Source organism: Stigmatopora argus, chromosome 6, assembly GCF_051989625.1.
Source record: "Stigmatopora argus isolate UIUO_Sarg chromosome 6, RoL_Sarg_1.0, whole genome shotgun sequence".
Lineage (NCBI taxonomy): Eukaryota > Metazoa > Chordata > Actinopteri > Syngnathiformes > Syngnathidae > Stigmatopora > Stigmatopora argus.
In genome coordinates this window covers 18,463,297-18,479,827 of record NC_135392.1, presented here as the reverse complement: position 1 = coordinate 18,479,827, position 16,531 = coordinate 18,463,297, and the positions used below count along the sequence as shown (strand labels likewise).

At 40.4% G+C, this 16,531-nt stretch overlaps 1 protein-coding gene across 2 annotated transcripts in view; it reads left to right on the top strand.

Annotated features, from left to right (window-relative positions):
* Positions 1-16,531, top strand: part of kcnab2a (potassium voltage-gated channel subfamily A regulatory beta subunit 2a) — a 124,463-nt gene that overhangs the window by 98,531 nt on the left and 9,401 nt on the right. For both annotated transcript variants that reach the window (XM_077602491.1, XM_077602490.1), the window contains 5 exons: positions 8,977-9,063; positions 9,771-9,856; positions 9,967-10,087; positions 11,655-11,749; positions 13,270-13,390. In XM_077602491.1, the coding sequence (XP_077458617.1) occupies positions 8,977-9,063; positions 9,771-9,856; positions 9,967-10,087; positions 11,655-11,749; positions 13,270-13,390 (510 nt within the window). The remainder of the gene's footprint in view (positions 1-8,976; positions 9,064-9,770; positions 9,857-9,966; positions 10,088-11,654; positions 11,750-13,269; positions 13,391-16,531) is intronic.

Genomic DNA, 16,531 nt, shown 5'->3' with positions numbered 1-16,531 from the left:
GATCTCCTGCAGATTTCTTAAAGGAAGCCCATATTTTTCGTCCTCATCGTTGTCCCCTGCCTCTTCTTTTTCACTACCCGACAAGGTTCTCATAAATTGGTGAGTGGCTCTCAAGCAGTGTGTTGACGTCCTCTCGTCATGCCAATTTCATGGTTTTATCTACAGCGTAAATCCCTCATAATCCAGGTTCATTTTTTTATTCCCAGTGGTCACCCCCACTCTTGTTGTCTTAGGAAAAGGATATCTTTGCTATTTTCTGAATGTTTGCTTCTTCTTTCTTAATGCAACGCATGGTTCATACATTTATGCTGTAATCCCGTGCTACATGGCCTTACTTATTGCCCGCCTTCAGTATACCGTATTTTCACGACTATATGGCACACCGCATTTAAAGGCGCAGTGTCAGTAACGAGTGCTATTTATGTTTTTGATACACACACAGGACACACCGCTTTTAAAGGCGCCCAGGCATGGCAAAACATACACCATCTTAAACATACGGACACACGCTAAAAACACGTTTTTAAAAAGGCAAAGGAAGCAAAACTGAGTTTGGTTGTACTTTATTTAGCCATTTTACAATATACTCATGTCATCATCACCCACACATCCATCAAAGTCCTCATTTTCTGTGTCCGAATTGAACAATTGTCCAAATGAGTCATCGAAAATGCTGAGTTTTATACGTTCATCCGGGCGGCCATAATCCATTCGCAAATAGTAGCTAGCGTAACTAGCTCTGCGCTGCCTGCCACCCTTCGTAAAGCTGTGTTGATGTCGATGTCCAGGCCACAATCCATTCGCAAATAGTAGCTAGCGTAACTGTCCCAGCGCTGCCTGCCACCCTGTGTAAATCTGTGTTGATGCCGATGTGCAGCGGTTTTCAAGCATCTGTTGTTAGTGCCTTTAACAACAGTGCAAGCAGACATGTTCGTCCAGGCGGCCACAATCCCTTCGCAAATAGTGGCGTAACTAGCCCAGCGCTTTAGTAAAGCCTCCAAGAATGACGGCAAGCTCAGAGTTCATTTTCGTGACTTCGGGGGGCCTTAGAAACCAAACCGAAATTGTTTTGCAATAAACACATGCCCACACTATATACGGGTACCTTGTAGGGGCGTGCCTTTAGCGTCTGACCCCACCCACGTCCTCCTCTCTATATAAGAAGTGTGTCGGCAAGAAGTGTTCTCAGTCAGGCTTCAGAGCTTACACACGGCGCTCCGCATTATAAGGCGCCCTGTCTATTTTGGAGAAAATTTAAGACTTTTTAGTGCGCCTTATAATCATGAAAATACGGTATCTAGAAACTTCACTTTTTCGGTCATCATGGTTTGTTTTTTTCTTGGGTTCATGTGATGCCTTAGATGACGCAGGACTCTTGTTCAACGGCGATTCAAAATCTAAACAAAGCCTGAATAGGCTTGGTATCGTGTTTCTCCAAGAGGTAACGTGCGTGATGCGAAATTTAATCCGAAGAAAACAGACAAGACGTCGTCCTTCTTGGCCTTTTATATAGATCAACATGTCATTCTTTCACGGTGAAATATCAGTTCTTCTTCAGCGCTGAGTGCCAGCCAATTCAGCACCGAAGAAGAAGCGGAGCCCTGACTTCCGCTATTTTTCATTCCGTCTTCAACATGAATTTTGACATTTTTATGAACATTTTTTATTTATATACTAATATAAAAAAGCGTGATGTACTGAAGCCACAAAGTGATGAAGAATGACAGTACTGACTTGATGTAAAAAAAAAATACAAAGGGTTTCCAGTTAAGTACCCACATGCAGGGTTTTGGAAACATGCCCTGTTTGATTTGCCCCCGTCTTTCAAATACATTTGTTCGTTCAATATAACATGCCTCAGGTCCGCTGTGGTTAAATGGCTAATTAATCTAGAAACCCTGCATTTTAGATCACCTGTTAACTCCGTATTTCTCAAAGGTTCCGTGCATTCATTCCCATATAAGAACTCCAGTAAAAGCCACTTGTTCTAAGCCAATGGATTTATTAACTTGACAGGAGTCACTAACAGCGCAGTGGGGCAATTTATTTATTTATTAGCCTTAGCAGAGGTGTAATCATATTCTCTAAGCAGGGGCCTTTTGTGTTCCTTTATCTCAATGTTCCATGTGCGGGGTATTGAGCGTGGTTTGACACAAAAGCAGGCAGAGATGGGGAGCGATGGTGTACTAACAGAAACTTTAATAACTTGTGAGGCTCTCAAAAATAACAAGCCAATAACAATGACTTAACAAGCAAGAGAACAAAACCAAACCAAACGGGGAAACGAGGAGCACTGGACATGGGGGACCACATGTGAACTCAAGCAACACACCAGCAACGATCTGACAAGGACTGACAAACACACAGGGTTTAAATACACAGACATGGGTTGACAAGACAATCAGAAACACCTGGGTCACATGAGAGGTAGCAAGCAGAAGATACACCAGGGGTGGGGAAAAGACAGGTGAACTCAATGAGCAATCACAAGAACAGGTCACACAGGAAGAAAAAAAACAACAAAACCTGACCAATCCTATGTGTAAGACTCAATCTGTTTTATGGCCTCTCCTATATGCATTAGTGGTTTGAATTTCCTGTTTAAGAAAAACAGACTCAGCTCTTTTCACTGGACACATTTTAATGTTCCCTCTTTCAATATCAATCCTGGGTTTTAAATATTATTTTCCTTCATTAAGCATGATCAAAAGAGGCTTTTTTTTTCATTTCTGCACAGCATGCACATACCACATATAACAACTACAGCAGTATAGTATTTAATGTATTTTCCAAACTAAAAATCTATTGGAATCAAAATCATGGTATTCAGAAAATGTATCATGATATAGAAAAAAAAAAACAGTCACACTTTGTCATGCTATGAGTTTTGTTCCTCTTTTCTCGAGTGGGTGCCCCTGACACCCATACACCCTGAAAAATGAGATATAAGTTGTCTTAAACATAAATTTATTAGTTGTATATTTGAGTGATATAAGCATGTGAAAAACAATAATTATCAGAAGTGTGTGTTAATACATATATTTTTTAAGTACTAAAATAAAACAAATGCTTGGTATAATTCTCATCACGTTATGTTTATGAACTGTTATTATTACATTAGATTTTTACATTAGAGTTTTACATTACTACATTAGTATATCAGGGCAACTAAATAAACAAACATAGATATTTTTTCAGTCAAGCGGTCAGTCCCAAGAACATGAATGTTCACTAGTTTTGAGGGCGCACACATACAAAGATAAAGAAAGAATTTGCAATCAAATTAAAACAATCATATCATTAGTGTTCTGTTGTCTCTCGGTTCTGAATAATAACTGGGAGAAAGTTCGAAGGCCTCACTTTCGATTTATGTTAACGCTCTACATCAGGGGTCTCAAACTTGCGGCCCGCGGGCCAACTGCGGCCCTCGGGACGATAATTTGCGGCCCCCGTCTTAATATGAAAGATCTATTTTTTTTTTTTGTTTGTTTTAATTTTTTTTTTAATTTTTTTTTTTTTTTTACCCCTTTCCCCATGATGGCGCTGTTTAAGTGGCAGCCAGTGGCAGTAGCTCTGTCCACTCATGTTTTTCTTGTTTTACAGCATGTTTTACATGAAAAATTAGAGGGAACATTGACATGCACCTGCTTGTGGCAGGTGTGATACTGGTGTGCCGATAGCGAGCAATGATGAGGTCGAGACCGGATGATTCGCCTAAAGACGTTTCGCCGACGGACGTTTGACAGACGGACAGGTCGTACTAGTATTTGTTAGTTTAATGATTAAATACAAATACTAGTATTTGTATTTAATCATTAAACGCTGTTTTCAGCTGGATTTGACCGAATTTGAGAGCATTTTGAGCCGTTTGGCGAATGGACGTCTATAGACGTTTATTTGCCTCCATCGCGATATCATCCAGTATTTGTATTTAATAATTAAATGCTGTTTTAGGATGGATTTGACCCGATTGCTGTCATTTTACGGCTCGGTTCTGCTACATCTGCCTGCCCAAGAGTGCTTATTCCCGGACTGCCATTGATGGTAGACGAACATTGATTTTTACTATAATTTGGACAACACCGGCGGCGGGCCGGATTAAAAATCCTAAAGGGCCGTATATGGCCCGCGGGCCGAGGTTGAAAAACTTGTACACACACGATCCGGCGGGGCGAGCGTTCGAATCCCGTTTCGGTGAAACCTCCGTTCGGCCGAATGAACGTTCGGTGGAACGTCCATTCGGCGACCTGCCCGTCTGTCAAACGTCCGTCGGCGAAACGTCTTTAGGCGAATCATCCGAGTACCGATGATGTCGCTCACACTGGTACTCAGTGAGCTCAGGGAGGTTGTCTTTCTGCTCAGACCAACAAAAAATTAGAGGGAACTTTGGTTCGGAGCTGAATGAACCAATCACGGTGAGGTATACGGCTCTGGAGGGCGGGACATCGGCCGGGCTGTCCAGTGCCTCGCTCACTCACTCATTCATTCCTCCAATCAGCTGGGCGGAGGAGAAGCCGTGAGGCCGATCACTCCGCTCGGCGCGCACACTCCTCCGCTGCTCTCAGCATAGAACTGAATGAGGCGCTATGATCCGTGATCCAGCCTGTGTCAGTGTCTGTAGCCATCTCCGCGATTGAAACGGAGAGCGAAAGTGCACATGCGCCACAAACCCGCGCGACTGAATGTGAAAGATCAACCCGAGACTCATTCCAAGTGGAAAAACATATTACAGAGCCCCAGAGATGTCTCTTTCAAAGCCTGCCGTGAAGAGAAAGGTCGGTGATGAGCACAGACAGTTTCAAGAAAAGTGGGGAGTGCAATATTTCTTTGTTGAACACAGGGGCACCCCGACGTGTCTCATTTACACTGAAAAAGTTGCGGTGCACAAGGAATACAATTTGAAACGTAATTGTACTACGAGACATGCTGAGGAGTACGAAAAATACCAGGGAGATGAGAGAGCCAACCAGGTTGCCAGTCTTAAAACACGTCTTCTGAGGCAACAGGATCTCTTCAAGAAGGCTACCAAAGACAGTAATGCAGCAGTCAAAGCTAGCTACGCCGTTTGTGAGTTGATTGATCCTGTGCTAAGTGATCCCAAATGGCTCATGGACTTGGCTTTTCTTGTTGATATCACACATGAGCTTAATGTACTGAACAAGAAGCTACAAGGCCAGGGGCAACTTGTCAGTGCTGGCTATGACAACGTGAGAGCATTCTGCACTAAACTTGTGTTATGGAAAGCCCAGCTCTCTCAGACAAACCTTTGCCATTTCCCAGCATGCAAGGCTCTCGTGGATGCAGGCACACCATTCAGTGGTGAGAAGTATGTTGAGGCCATTTCGAAGCTACAGGAGGAATTTGATCACAGATTTGCAGACTTCAAGACACACAAAGCCACATTTCAAATTTTTGCGGACCCCTTCTCCTTTGATGTGCAAGATGCCCCTCCTGAGCTTCAAATGGAGCTCATTGACCTGCAGTGCAACTCTGCACTCAAAGCCAAGTTCAGGGAGGTGAGTGGAGAAGCAGACAAGCTTGGGCAATTTTTGAGAGAGTTGACCCCCAGCTTCCCTGAACTTTCCCGAAGGTTCAAGCGGACCATGTGCCTTTTTGGGAGCACATACTTGTGTGAGAAGCTCTTCTCCACCTTGAACTTCAATAAGTCCAAGTACAGGTCCAGACTTACTGATGAGCATCTTCAAGCTCTACTGAGGGTCTCCACTGCTTCCTCCCTCAAGCCAAATGTGACTCAGCTATGTGAGAAGAAGCGCTGCCAGGTCTCTAGCAGCAAGGAGTAGGCAAGAGAAGCCGTGTTCAGAATATTTCATGTTCAATGTTCCATTCAAGTTCAGAAAGTTAAAGGTTAAAGAGCTGTTAATACAGACATTTGAAACGGAATAAAAATAATTCATTTTCTCTACTTAGCCAGCCAGTGTATATCTACTGTATGCTCATTAGTATTATTTGGTTTTGTATTACTGATTGATTTATTTTTTATTCATCTTTAAGTTAATTTATTTAATTCATTATTTTTTGTTAAAAAATAAAGATATTTGATAACGTTGGAATGTTTTATCAGTGCTTTTCTTGTGGAAATCCTGATGCGGCCCAGTCTCACCCAGACTCGGCCTCTAGCGGCCCCCAGGTAAATTGAGTTCGAGACCCCTGCTCTACATGAAATAAAGTGGTACCTCTACTTACAAAGTTAATTTGTTCCAGAACTTGTTTCGGAACTTGGATTTTTCAAGTACAATAGCATTTTACATGTAAATTCTATCATTCGTTCCACTGTTCTAAAAAAAAAATCTACTAACTAAACCCTTTAAAAGTGATCAAAGTGTCCCAATTTTGTATGAAAGATGTGATAAACACATAGAAATGAGAGAAAATGAGAAAATTATTAATTAATGTATTAAAATGAATAACAAATATGCAAAAATATTTTCTTTTAATGTTGAAGGGCAGGTTTATAAGTGTAAAGAGCAACATAACAACAGAAAAAGCACACAAACATATGCACATAAACACATCTAAACAACTTCAAATTATGAATTCGAAACAACTTAACATTAAATAGAACTTATCTTTTTATTAATGTTTCTGTGTTCCCTGGATAACAAGGCAGGCTTTTTCATTTCATTCGCACCAGTAATTTCAAATAAAGAACAAAGTTGCTTTAACCACGCTCAAAAAAAAATATCTGTTAGAACTCCATGATGACGAACTGTGGTGGAAACATAGTTGTTGTTGCGAGATGGCCAATGGAATTTTGGGAGATTATCAAAGAGAATGCAACTCTACCACGACAATTTAAAAAAATGGATACAAAGATGTATTTGGGGATGTTTGAATTTGGAACTTGGATCTCTTTTCGTGTATTGGAAAATTAATCTTCCATACTGCGCATCCAGTGGGAATCGAGCCCGTACCTACCCGTACTGAAGTCGGGCGAGTGAACTTCTACACTACGAGGCGGCTATATTGGAAGTCATTTGCATATCAAAGGGTTTCGTAACCTGAAAATATCGTATGTAGAAGCATTTGTAAGTAGAGGTATCACTGTAGTTTGTTTTCTTTGGCATTTTAAAGGTGTGGGGTGAAATGTAGAGCTGCCACCATTTGTCTTCGCTAAGTAGCTACACAAGTAGTATTCCTTCTGCAAAAAGAATTGAACAGTTGGAAAATCTGGTGTTATTGAAGTTCAAACAGAGTGCACACTTGGACAGCAATGAGACAAGAACCCCACATTTGCTGTCAGGGATGTCTTCAATTCACGCATCATGCGATACTAGTGCTGACATGATCATCCTTTAGCTTAGCACACACAAAATTGGCCCCCATCTTCTGCTTTCCTCAACTGTGCAGCATGCACAAAGCCTTTCAACTCAGGCTTTTTGAATAACACTCAGCTCTTTGATGTTCCCATTATCTTAGCTTAGCTGTAATAGGTACACCTAAGAGTTGCAATGAGTGCCATTATCTTTCTTTGCTCAGCTCGAGAGGCAATTTATGACTGTCCAGATATCTGTGAGGCCTACAAACTGGAATGGTTGGAGGATACAAGGATACAACTCCAGTCTACTTTTATTTTCATTTAAATTTAACACCAGCCTTCATAGACTTGTTTGCAGCATTCATATGATTACTTTACTGAATGCTAAAACATGCATAAGCTATGTACAGTGGTACCTCTACATACGAGGTTAAAGTTCGGGTGGGCGTTATGCTCTTCGCTTTTATAACCAAATCCCAGTGGAAAAACTACCCTCCGCCGGTGAAAAAGTCCCCTCCGGAACCGTTATAATGGGAGACGTATAACCTGTCTTTGTCCTCCAGATGGCATGCGACAGCCCGTTCTACCAAAAGCCTCCCCTCTCCAAATAGACTTCTGCAAGTTTATAGGGGAGGGTAAAATTGAAAAAAAATGCTCCAGAGAACGGTTAGCGGAGAAGCTGCTCACTCGATTCCGCCCAGGGAGCACTATCCTCAGATAGGCTTCGCGGCTCGCCCCGCCAACATTGGCCGGAGAATTGAATCAATTGTTTGGTGAATCTGATGATGATGTATCAGACTTTGAAAGTTTTTAAATATTATGATGATGAATTAGCCTTTAAAAATTTAAAATTGTAAATTTCATTTGGGAATTGTGTTTATACTGTTAGGTTAGGTTAGAACTTTATCTGATCCCGTATTCGGGAAATTTCTAGGTTGCAGTAGCAAGAAATACACAAGACACACAAGACATTGTAGACCTAGGTAAAAGGTAGTTTGTTTTACCAGGTTTCCGTACCATATGTTGTGTATACCGTATTTTCACAACTATAAGGCGCGCATAAAAGTCAAAAATTTTCTCCAAAATAGACAGGGCGCCGTATAATCCAGTGCGCTTTATATATGGACCAATACTAAAATTGTTATCACGATAAAATAAAATAAAGAGAGAGAGCAAAGACTGCTTTTGAAGGGTGATTAGGGGGCGCGCAATACATGGGAGCATATTATACTCCACAAATTACGGTAAGTTTATCAGTTCAAGATTTTTCTAATTTTGACAGTTTCACTTTCACATTGTTTAACCTCCTAGGACCTAATGTCCACATGTGTGGACATGACATTTTTGGTTGTCACAAGACTACAATGTTAGATTTTGGACTACAAGGGCCTGGCGTCCATTTTTTGATGTGGACATCCTTTTTCTCAGAAACTACATAATGTAAAAAGATAATTCTTTGTTTTTACAGTTATCAGATCCCACTTAGCCTAAATATCAAAGAGAAAATAAGCAAGAGTCTGGGTCTTAGGAGGTTAAAAATGTATAAAAAGTAAAAAAAACATTACTTCCGGACAGCATTCAACTCTCAAAGTTCTCCTTAAGAAATAATTAATGTAATTACATACTTCTATATTCTTGTTTGCACAAAGTTTGTACAGTATTTTAAAATGTATTCCTTCCCTTCTACTTGCGATTTCCAGGTTTAAAAGCTTCTCTGGAGCGACTACAGTTAGACTATGTCGATGTAGTGTTTGCGAACAGACCGGATCCTAACACACCTATGGAAGGTAATTCTATTGGTCTTGTATATTTTTTAAACTTCACTTGGTAAATCTTATCAACCACTTACTGTTTGACATCACTGTATGCACTGTCAAAAGAGTTTTTTTTAATTAATATCTATACGTGTATAAATATGTGTGTGTGTATATATATATATATATATATATATATATATATATATGTATATGTATATATGTGTGTATATATATATATGTATATATGTGTATATATATGTGTATATATATGTATATATATATGTATATATGTGTGTATATATGTGTATATATATATGTGTGTGTATATGTGTGTATATATATATGTGTATATATATGTATACATATATACATATATATATATATATATATACATATATATACACATATATATATATATACATATATATACACATATATATATATACATATATATACACATATATATACATATATACATATATATATATGTATGTATATGTATATATATATATAGATAGATATATACATATATATATATATATATATACATATATATACACATATATATATATATACATATATATACACATATATATATATACATATATATACACATATATATACATATATACATATATATATGTATGTATATGTATATATATATATAGATAGATATAGATATATTTGACAGTTGACAGAAGGCATATGTAGCTTTTTTTCCCTCTGATTCTTTGCAGAAACGGTTCGAGCAATGACCCATGTTATAAATCAAGGCATGGCCATGTACTGGGGGACATCCCGCTGGAGCCCTATGGAGATAATGGTGAGCTGTGAACTGAATGTTTTGCATAAATGTGTCAACCCCATTACATGTTTTTAAATTCTAAGCTACACTAGGCTTCACTTTGTTTACTTTTTTGTCTCCTCCTGAAGGAAGCATATTCTGTAGCACGACAATTCAATCAGATCCCTCCCATTTGTGAGCAGGCTGAGTATCACATGTTTCAGAGAGAGAAGGTGGAGGTGCAGCTACCTGAACTTTTCCATAAAATAGGTGAGACACTTCAAGTCAAGAACGCTACAGCAGTGGTCCCCAACCACCAGTCCGCCGACCGGTGGCCTTCTGGAAGGAATTTGGTGCCGGTCTGTCAAAGAAATAATGTTAATTAATGTTTCAAACCTCGCGCACATGAGGCACCGTAGACGCTCAAGTTTGGAGATTATGACCTGATGGCGCACTGCACCTCAGAGTTGCCGGATGACGAAGACTCCAAACCAATCACACCGTAAATATAACCCACTCAGTTCGGGGGAAGTTCGCCCAATCTGTCAACACTGCCTACATACCTCTGCAAACATGCACTAACTCATGTGCGTTTCATATGGCAAATAAGTGTTGCAGCTCAAAACAACAAAATGACAGCCGAATATTCACACCTTTAATTTCAGGTGTGCACGAACTCCCATTTCTGACGAGAGTTTTTTTCTCTCTTAATTTTAACAACAAGAGGTGCGTGCGTTTTGGTTCACCTCGGAAATCTCAATTGCAATGCAGAAACACAAATTTGATTAAAAGAACACAAAGATGTATTAAGACTTCTTAAATCAAGTGCACCAAGGGGTTGCATGTAAAGAGAAGAAAAACAAATCACCATCTCGCACATAGGGCTGGCGGCGCACTGTGAGTAATGCTGCATTTGCAGATTTTCCACGTCTGCCTGACTCACAAGGGGTCACACAGAAACCTATTCAATGTGTATATCGCATACCTGTCAACCTCTGCCGATAACTGCCCTTATAAATGATTATGATTCCCCTTACAAACCCCAAAAAAACCTTACAAACACCGTACGACTCGTACGGTGTTTGTAAGGTTTTTTGGGGGTTTGTAAGGGGAATCATAATCATTTATAAGGGCAGTTATCGGCAGAGGTTGACAGGTATGATATCGGTCGGGCCGATACATATATACGAGGTTCCCAACTAACAAAGATCCGATTTTGACAACAAAACAGCACGACCGAGTTGGCGAATAAACTAAAGATCAAAAAGTACAACAAAACAGCACGACCAAGTCAGAGAATAAACTAAGGTGTTCAAAGTACGGAAACCCAAAATACAAACGTCAAAAGTCACAGCGAGGTGTTGCACGAGCAGTGCGGTAAGCAAGCCACGCAATACTCCGACAATCTACCGGCTGTGGCGGGTGTCCTTAAATACCTGATGTGTCAAGCAGCTGCATGTGTGCTAATCCAGCCCCACCTCGTTGGTTTAATCAACTGTTGAAAAGACACATCATTGTACGCAGGACACATGACACATGACGCCTGAAAAGTTATTCTACCACCATATTTTTTGCTGAGTCTAGTACAGCCTTTTCAATCGCGCCCCCTTAGAAATAATAAAAATTGTGATAATAATTTTAAATAAGTGGTACTGTGCTTGGGACCTGTTTCTGTATCTGTCGTATGGCATTCCCCGCCTCTATCTTTAGACATCGTGGATGGGGTCGTGAAAAAATTTGAAGAGCTTTACCGGTCCGCGGTGAAAAAAAGGTTGAGGACCGCTGCTACACAGGAATGGATGTCTCATTATGATTTTGACATTTTGTTGTCGTGCAGGTGTGGGGGCCATGACGTGGTCTCCGCTGGCCTGTGGGATCATCTCAGGGAAGTACGACGGAAGGGTGCCCCCGTACTCTCGGGCCTCTCTGAAGGTAGCCACGTCTAGTTTGTGGTTCCCTTTGCGATGCTAGTGTCCACCTCCTAGTGTGGTTCCCACTGTAATTGAACTGAATGGCATCGTCTAGCTTTCATAATTACAATGGCTATGGGGCTGCATAGGATTTTGCATTGATCAATCGTTAAATATTTCAATTAATATGTTTGGGTTTCAACACAGGGTTAGAATTTTTGGTAAAGCAGCTTTGAAGAGTTAAGATTGGAAATTAGTCTTAACTTGGGGATCAGCACTCATGTTGATGAATATTCATTCATTTATTTTCTGAACCCCTTTATCCTCAGTCTTGGGGTGCTGGAGCCTATCCCAGCTGACTTCAGGCCAGAATCGGTGGCCAGCCGGTCGTAGGGCACGAGGAGGCGTACAACCATTCACTCCTCCCACTCATACCTAGCAATTTAGAGTGTCCAATCAGCCTACCATGCATGTTTGTGGGTTGAAACCAGAGTACCCGGAGAATACCCATGCGGGCCCGAGGGGAACATGCAGACTCCACACAGGGGGACCGATCTGGATTTGAACCCAGGACCCCAAAGCTGTGAGGCCGACGTGCTAATCACCCAAGCCGCTGGGCCGCTAGGTTGAATATCATTTGTTAAATCATCCATGAAATTTAAATGGTTGATTTGGGTAAAATTGTTTTGTTCTTCATGTTGCTGATCTTGTGCTTTAATCCAGATGGTGTCTTTCATCCTAAATGAAAACCTACATTTTGAAAAGAAGCCTTTAAGAGTTGAGTTTACAGTGTTTTTTTTGAGTCAGGTTCAAGATTTCAGGTCAATTGACAGGGTTTAGTTCAGGTTTACTTGAAGGCTTTCATTTATGATATCTGGTTCAAGTTTTGACATTTTGATATGTTTTGAGTCAGGTATTACAGTTTGGGAATTACATTGAATTTACAAAAATAACTAAGGTGAAAGTTGCAATAGGGGGATCTGGTTCAGAATTTAAGTTTAGGGTTTTATAACATTATTTATTTTAATTCAAGAATGTGATTTCAAACAGGTTATAGTCTCAAGTTCTCAAGTATACGGTAGGTTTAATGTTAAAACTAAGAGTTTGGTATTTGTTTTGAATCTATAGTTAGGTGTGAAAATCAAGTGTTCTAATTAGGGCCAGAACCTTATTTGAGTCTATGGATTTAAATGTTTGGATTGAAGTCACAGTTAAGATTTCAAGTAGTGTTAAAAGTACCAGTTTATGATTATTATTAGCTTTTTAAGTGTGTGTTGTCCAGTTCAAGGTGGAATTAGTGTTTTTTTTTAAGGTTCATGTAGGAAACTGATCCTAGGACTAGGATTTGAAGTTTGGTCAGATTCAAGTTAGCATACGTAGGTTTGATTTTGGGTACAGTTTGAATGTATTTTAGCAAGTGAGATGTAGACAGAAGGAGACAGAGTCACGTGTTTAAAAACAGGCCCTGGTGACACGGGAGGCGAGGTGGCCGCGGTGTGAGCAGGGCAGTGTTTTTGAGCAGGTGTGCTGTGTTTTCGACAGGGTTACCAGTGGTTGAAGGACAAGATCTTGAGCGAGGAGGGTCGGCGTCAGCAGGCGAAGTTGAAAGAGCTGCAGGCGATCGCGGAGCGGCTGGGCTGCACTCTGCCCCAACTCGCCATCGGTACGCAGATGCATTCTGCTGCTCTCTCTTTCTGTCTGTCTGTCCGTCCCATCTGGCTCGAATGGGTCAAGGTCGTTGTTTGTCCATGTTCGTCCCTTTTGTGCTAGTGTGGGCAAAATAAGGTTTAATCACCAGTGGACCACAAATCAATAAATGCTCAGGTGAAACCCAGGTTTGTATATTTGTAATATCCCTGACAACATGTGGGAAATTTGTATCCCTAACTATTTTATTTGGGTCATGAGTTTTTGTTTTTTTTCAGATTCACCTTATAAACATTATTTTGACTGGTGCTTTTTGATTGGCCCTATTACAGGCGTATCTGTTTTGTTGATCGTTAAACACTTTTAGGTCTTAGAGCAAACCTGGGCAATTAATTCCACAAAGGGCCGCAGTGGGTGCTGGTTTTCGTTCCAAGCCACAAGAGGAAACCTTTCCACCAATCTGGTATCTTAGAAGTGCAATCAGTGGATTGCAGTCAGGTGCTTCTTGTTTCAGCAGAAATCTAATTAGTTGAAATGTCTGTACTGGCTCGGTTGGAACAAAAATCTGCACCCACAGCGACCCTCGAGGACCGGATTTCCCAGGTCTGTCATAGAGGGTCCCCCTTTTTGTGCCTTATTACTATTTAATACCTTGAAAGTCAGTATTGTTGTAAACTGCTTACCATCTCTACCTGAACAGTACTGTAAACAATTTCAATATGCTAGGTTGGCTACAGAGAAATGTAAGGAAGTGGAGAATTATTGGCAAATGAGTATTTTGACATCATCCTCTTTATGCACATTGTCTTACTCCAAGCTGTATAGGCTCGAAAGCCCACTACCAATAAGCACATCAGGTATTGTGCATATCTGTAATGAGAATGGGTTTGGTCTAATGAAATCAACACCGTATATCAGGTGTGCACAATTATAAGGCACTTTCCTGTCCTTTGGCAAAATGGGTCAGAAGAGGGACTTGCCAGGCTCCGAAAAATCAAAAATTGTGAGATATCTTGCAGTTGGATGCAGGACTCTTAAAATTGCCAAGTTTCTGAAGCATAATCATCAATCAATCAAGCGTTTCCTTCAAAATAGTAAAAAGAGTGACAAGAAGCGTGTGGAAAAAGCAAGGCATAAAATAACTGTCCTTGAACTGGAAAAGAAATCAAGCTTGCGGCTGCTAATATGACACTTTCCACCAGTTTTGCCATATTTCAGAGCTGCAACATCACTGGAGTGCCCAAAAGCACAACATCTGCAATACCCAGAGACATGGCCAGGGTAAGAGAGGCTGAAAAACGACCATCACTGAACAAGACACATAAGTTGAAAAGTCCAGACTAAGCCAAGAAATATCTCAAGAATGATTTTTCCCAGGTTCTATTGAAATGAGACTTGAATGAGTCTTGATGGGCCAGATGTGTGGGCCTGTGGCTGGATCGGTAAAGGACACAGAGCTCCAGTCCGACTTGGACACCAGCAAGGTGGACGAGGGGTATTGGTATGGGCTAGTATCATCAAAGATGACCTTGTGGGGCTTTTTCGGCTTAAGGATTGAATCAAGCTCCACTCTGTCATACTGCCAGTTTCTGGAAGACACTCTCGATATATGCTAAAGCTTACTGCGGACATGGCGAATTCATAAGAACCCTAGCTAAGGAAACCGACAGAGAGGAGGGATCAAATTGTTATTGTCGTGCGATCTACCAATAGTACCTAACATCAATAACAACAACACTATTGGTTTAGTTTTGTTATGTTAATCACCATAGGACAAACATTTAATTGACCTACTGTAAGGCAATGATTGTTTGTCATATATTTTAAATGGTAAATATTATTAGTACATTGTACAGAATTCTGTATCTATTTTGAAGCAAATTTGATCAGATATCTGTATCTACAGATGTTTATGATCACTGAGGTGTTGTGACTCACTGTCAACATAGGGAATGTAAGTGCCTCTGCGCAAAACACAAAATTGTGTTGTGATGCATGGTGCCAACATGCATTTTGCAGTTTCTGGCTTCAGCGAAAGATGGTGTGCAACATATACATTAGTAAATCCTACCAGTGGATCCATATTGATTCCCAGGAAAGTAAGATTGTGCACAAGGAAATAACAAGCCAAAGTAGGAGGCATTCTTATAAGGGCTGTTAACACATAACGAGTAGTCAACATTGGAGTGCCTGCTCATATTGCAATGCAGATTCGTCATGCTGGCAGGAAGATGACGTTTATGGATTAGCTTTCACAGCCCCTTAACCCAAGCACTCGTCACTTCGAATTACCATAAATCCTCGGAGGACTCCTGGTGGAGATGCTTGCAACGATTTATGTCCTCTTGGTGATCATCTACATCACTGTGACACTCCACTATTGAATATAAACTATATAACAGCAGCTTCCTGTACACCCTGTTGTTTTGGGCTGTATCGATGGAGTGCAACTACTTAGTCCAACACTTAAAAAAAATAAAATAAAAATCAGACTTAGGCTTGTCATCATCATTGACTAGACAAAAGCCTAATTGTCATCATACCCAGCTGCGTATGACGAAAATCAAAGTGCTTCTCCACAAAGTGCGCTTTTCCCAGGCAAGAGCCCAACCAAGTGATAGTTTCAGACTTGCTGGCACTCTGCCGTGATGGATACATCGCATCACCTCCCGAGCGCAACCAAATCCCGGCGACTGCGAAAAGGTTTGCCTCACCGATGCCAACAAAGAATAAAATTGATCACTTACCTCCCACTGACTCCCACTTCCTTGTGAATACCTGTGCAAAGACCAGCCTTATTGAAAATGTCTTTAACCCACTGTCCTCATTTGAGGACAGCCTGTAATATTTTTCTTACTTGATATCAAGGTTTTTCCCCATTTTATTTAAATGTTCTGAAAACGTTGCAAAAATATTAAACTATTTTGGGTTAAAATGGGTTAAGTTTATCCAAATTTTTCATTTTATTTTTTTGTAAATGGCCAAAAGTGAGGTAAATTTACACTTTCTTTTTCTGAGGGTAAAAATAGTCTGCTTGCGAATGGTGATGATGTCTTCAGTTGATTATTTTTTTATTTCATATTGCACAGCAACTTTTGGTTTGATCCGGTTTCCTCATGTGTTCCAAAGGCTGAGTGGACACTCTAAATTGCCCTTA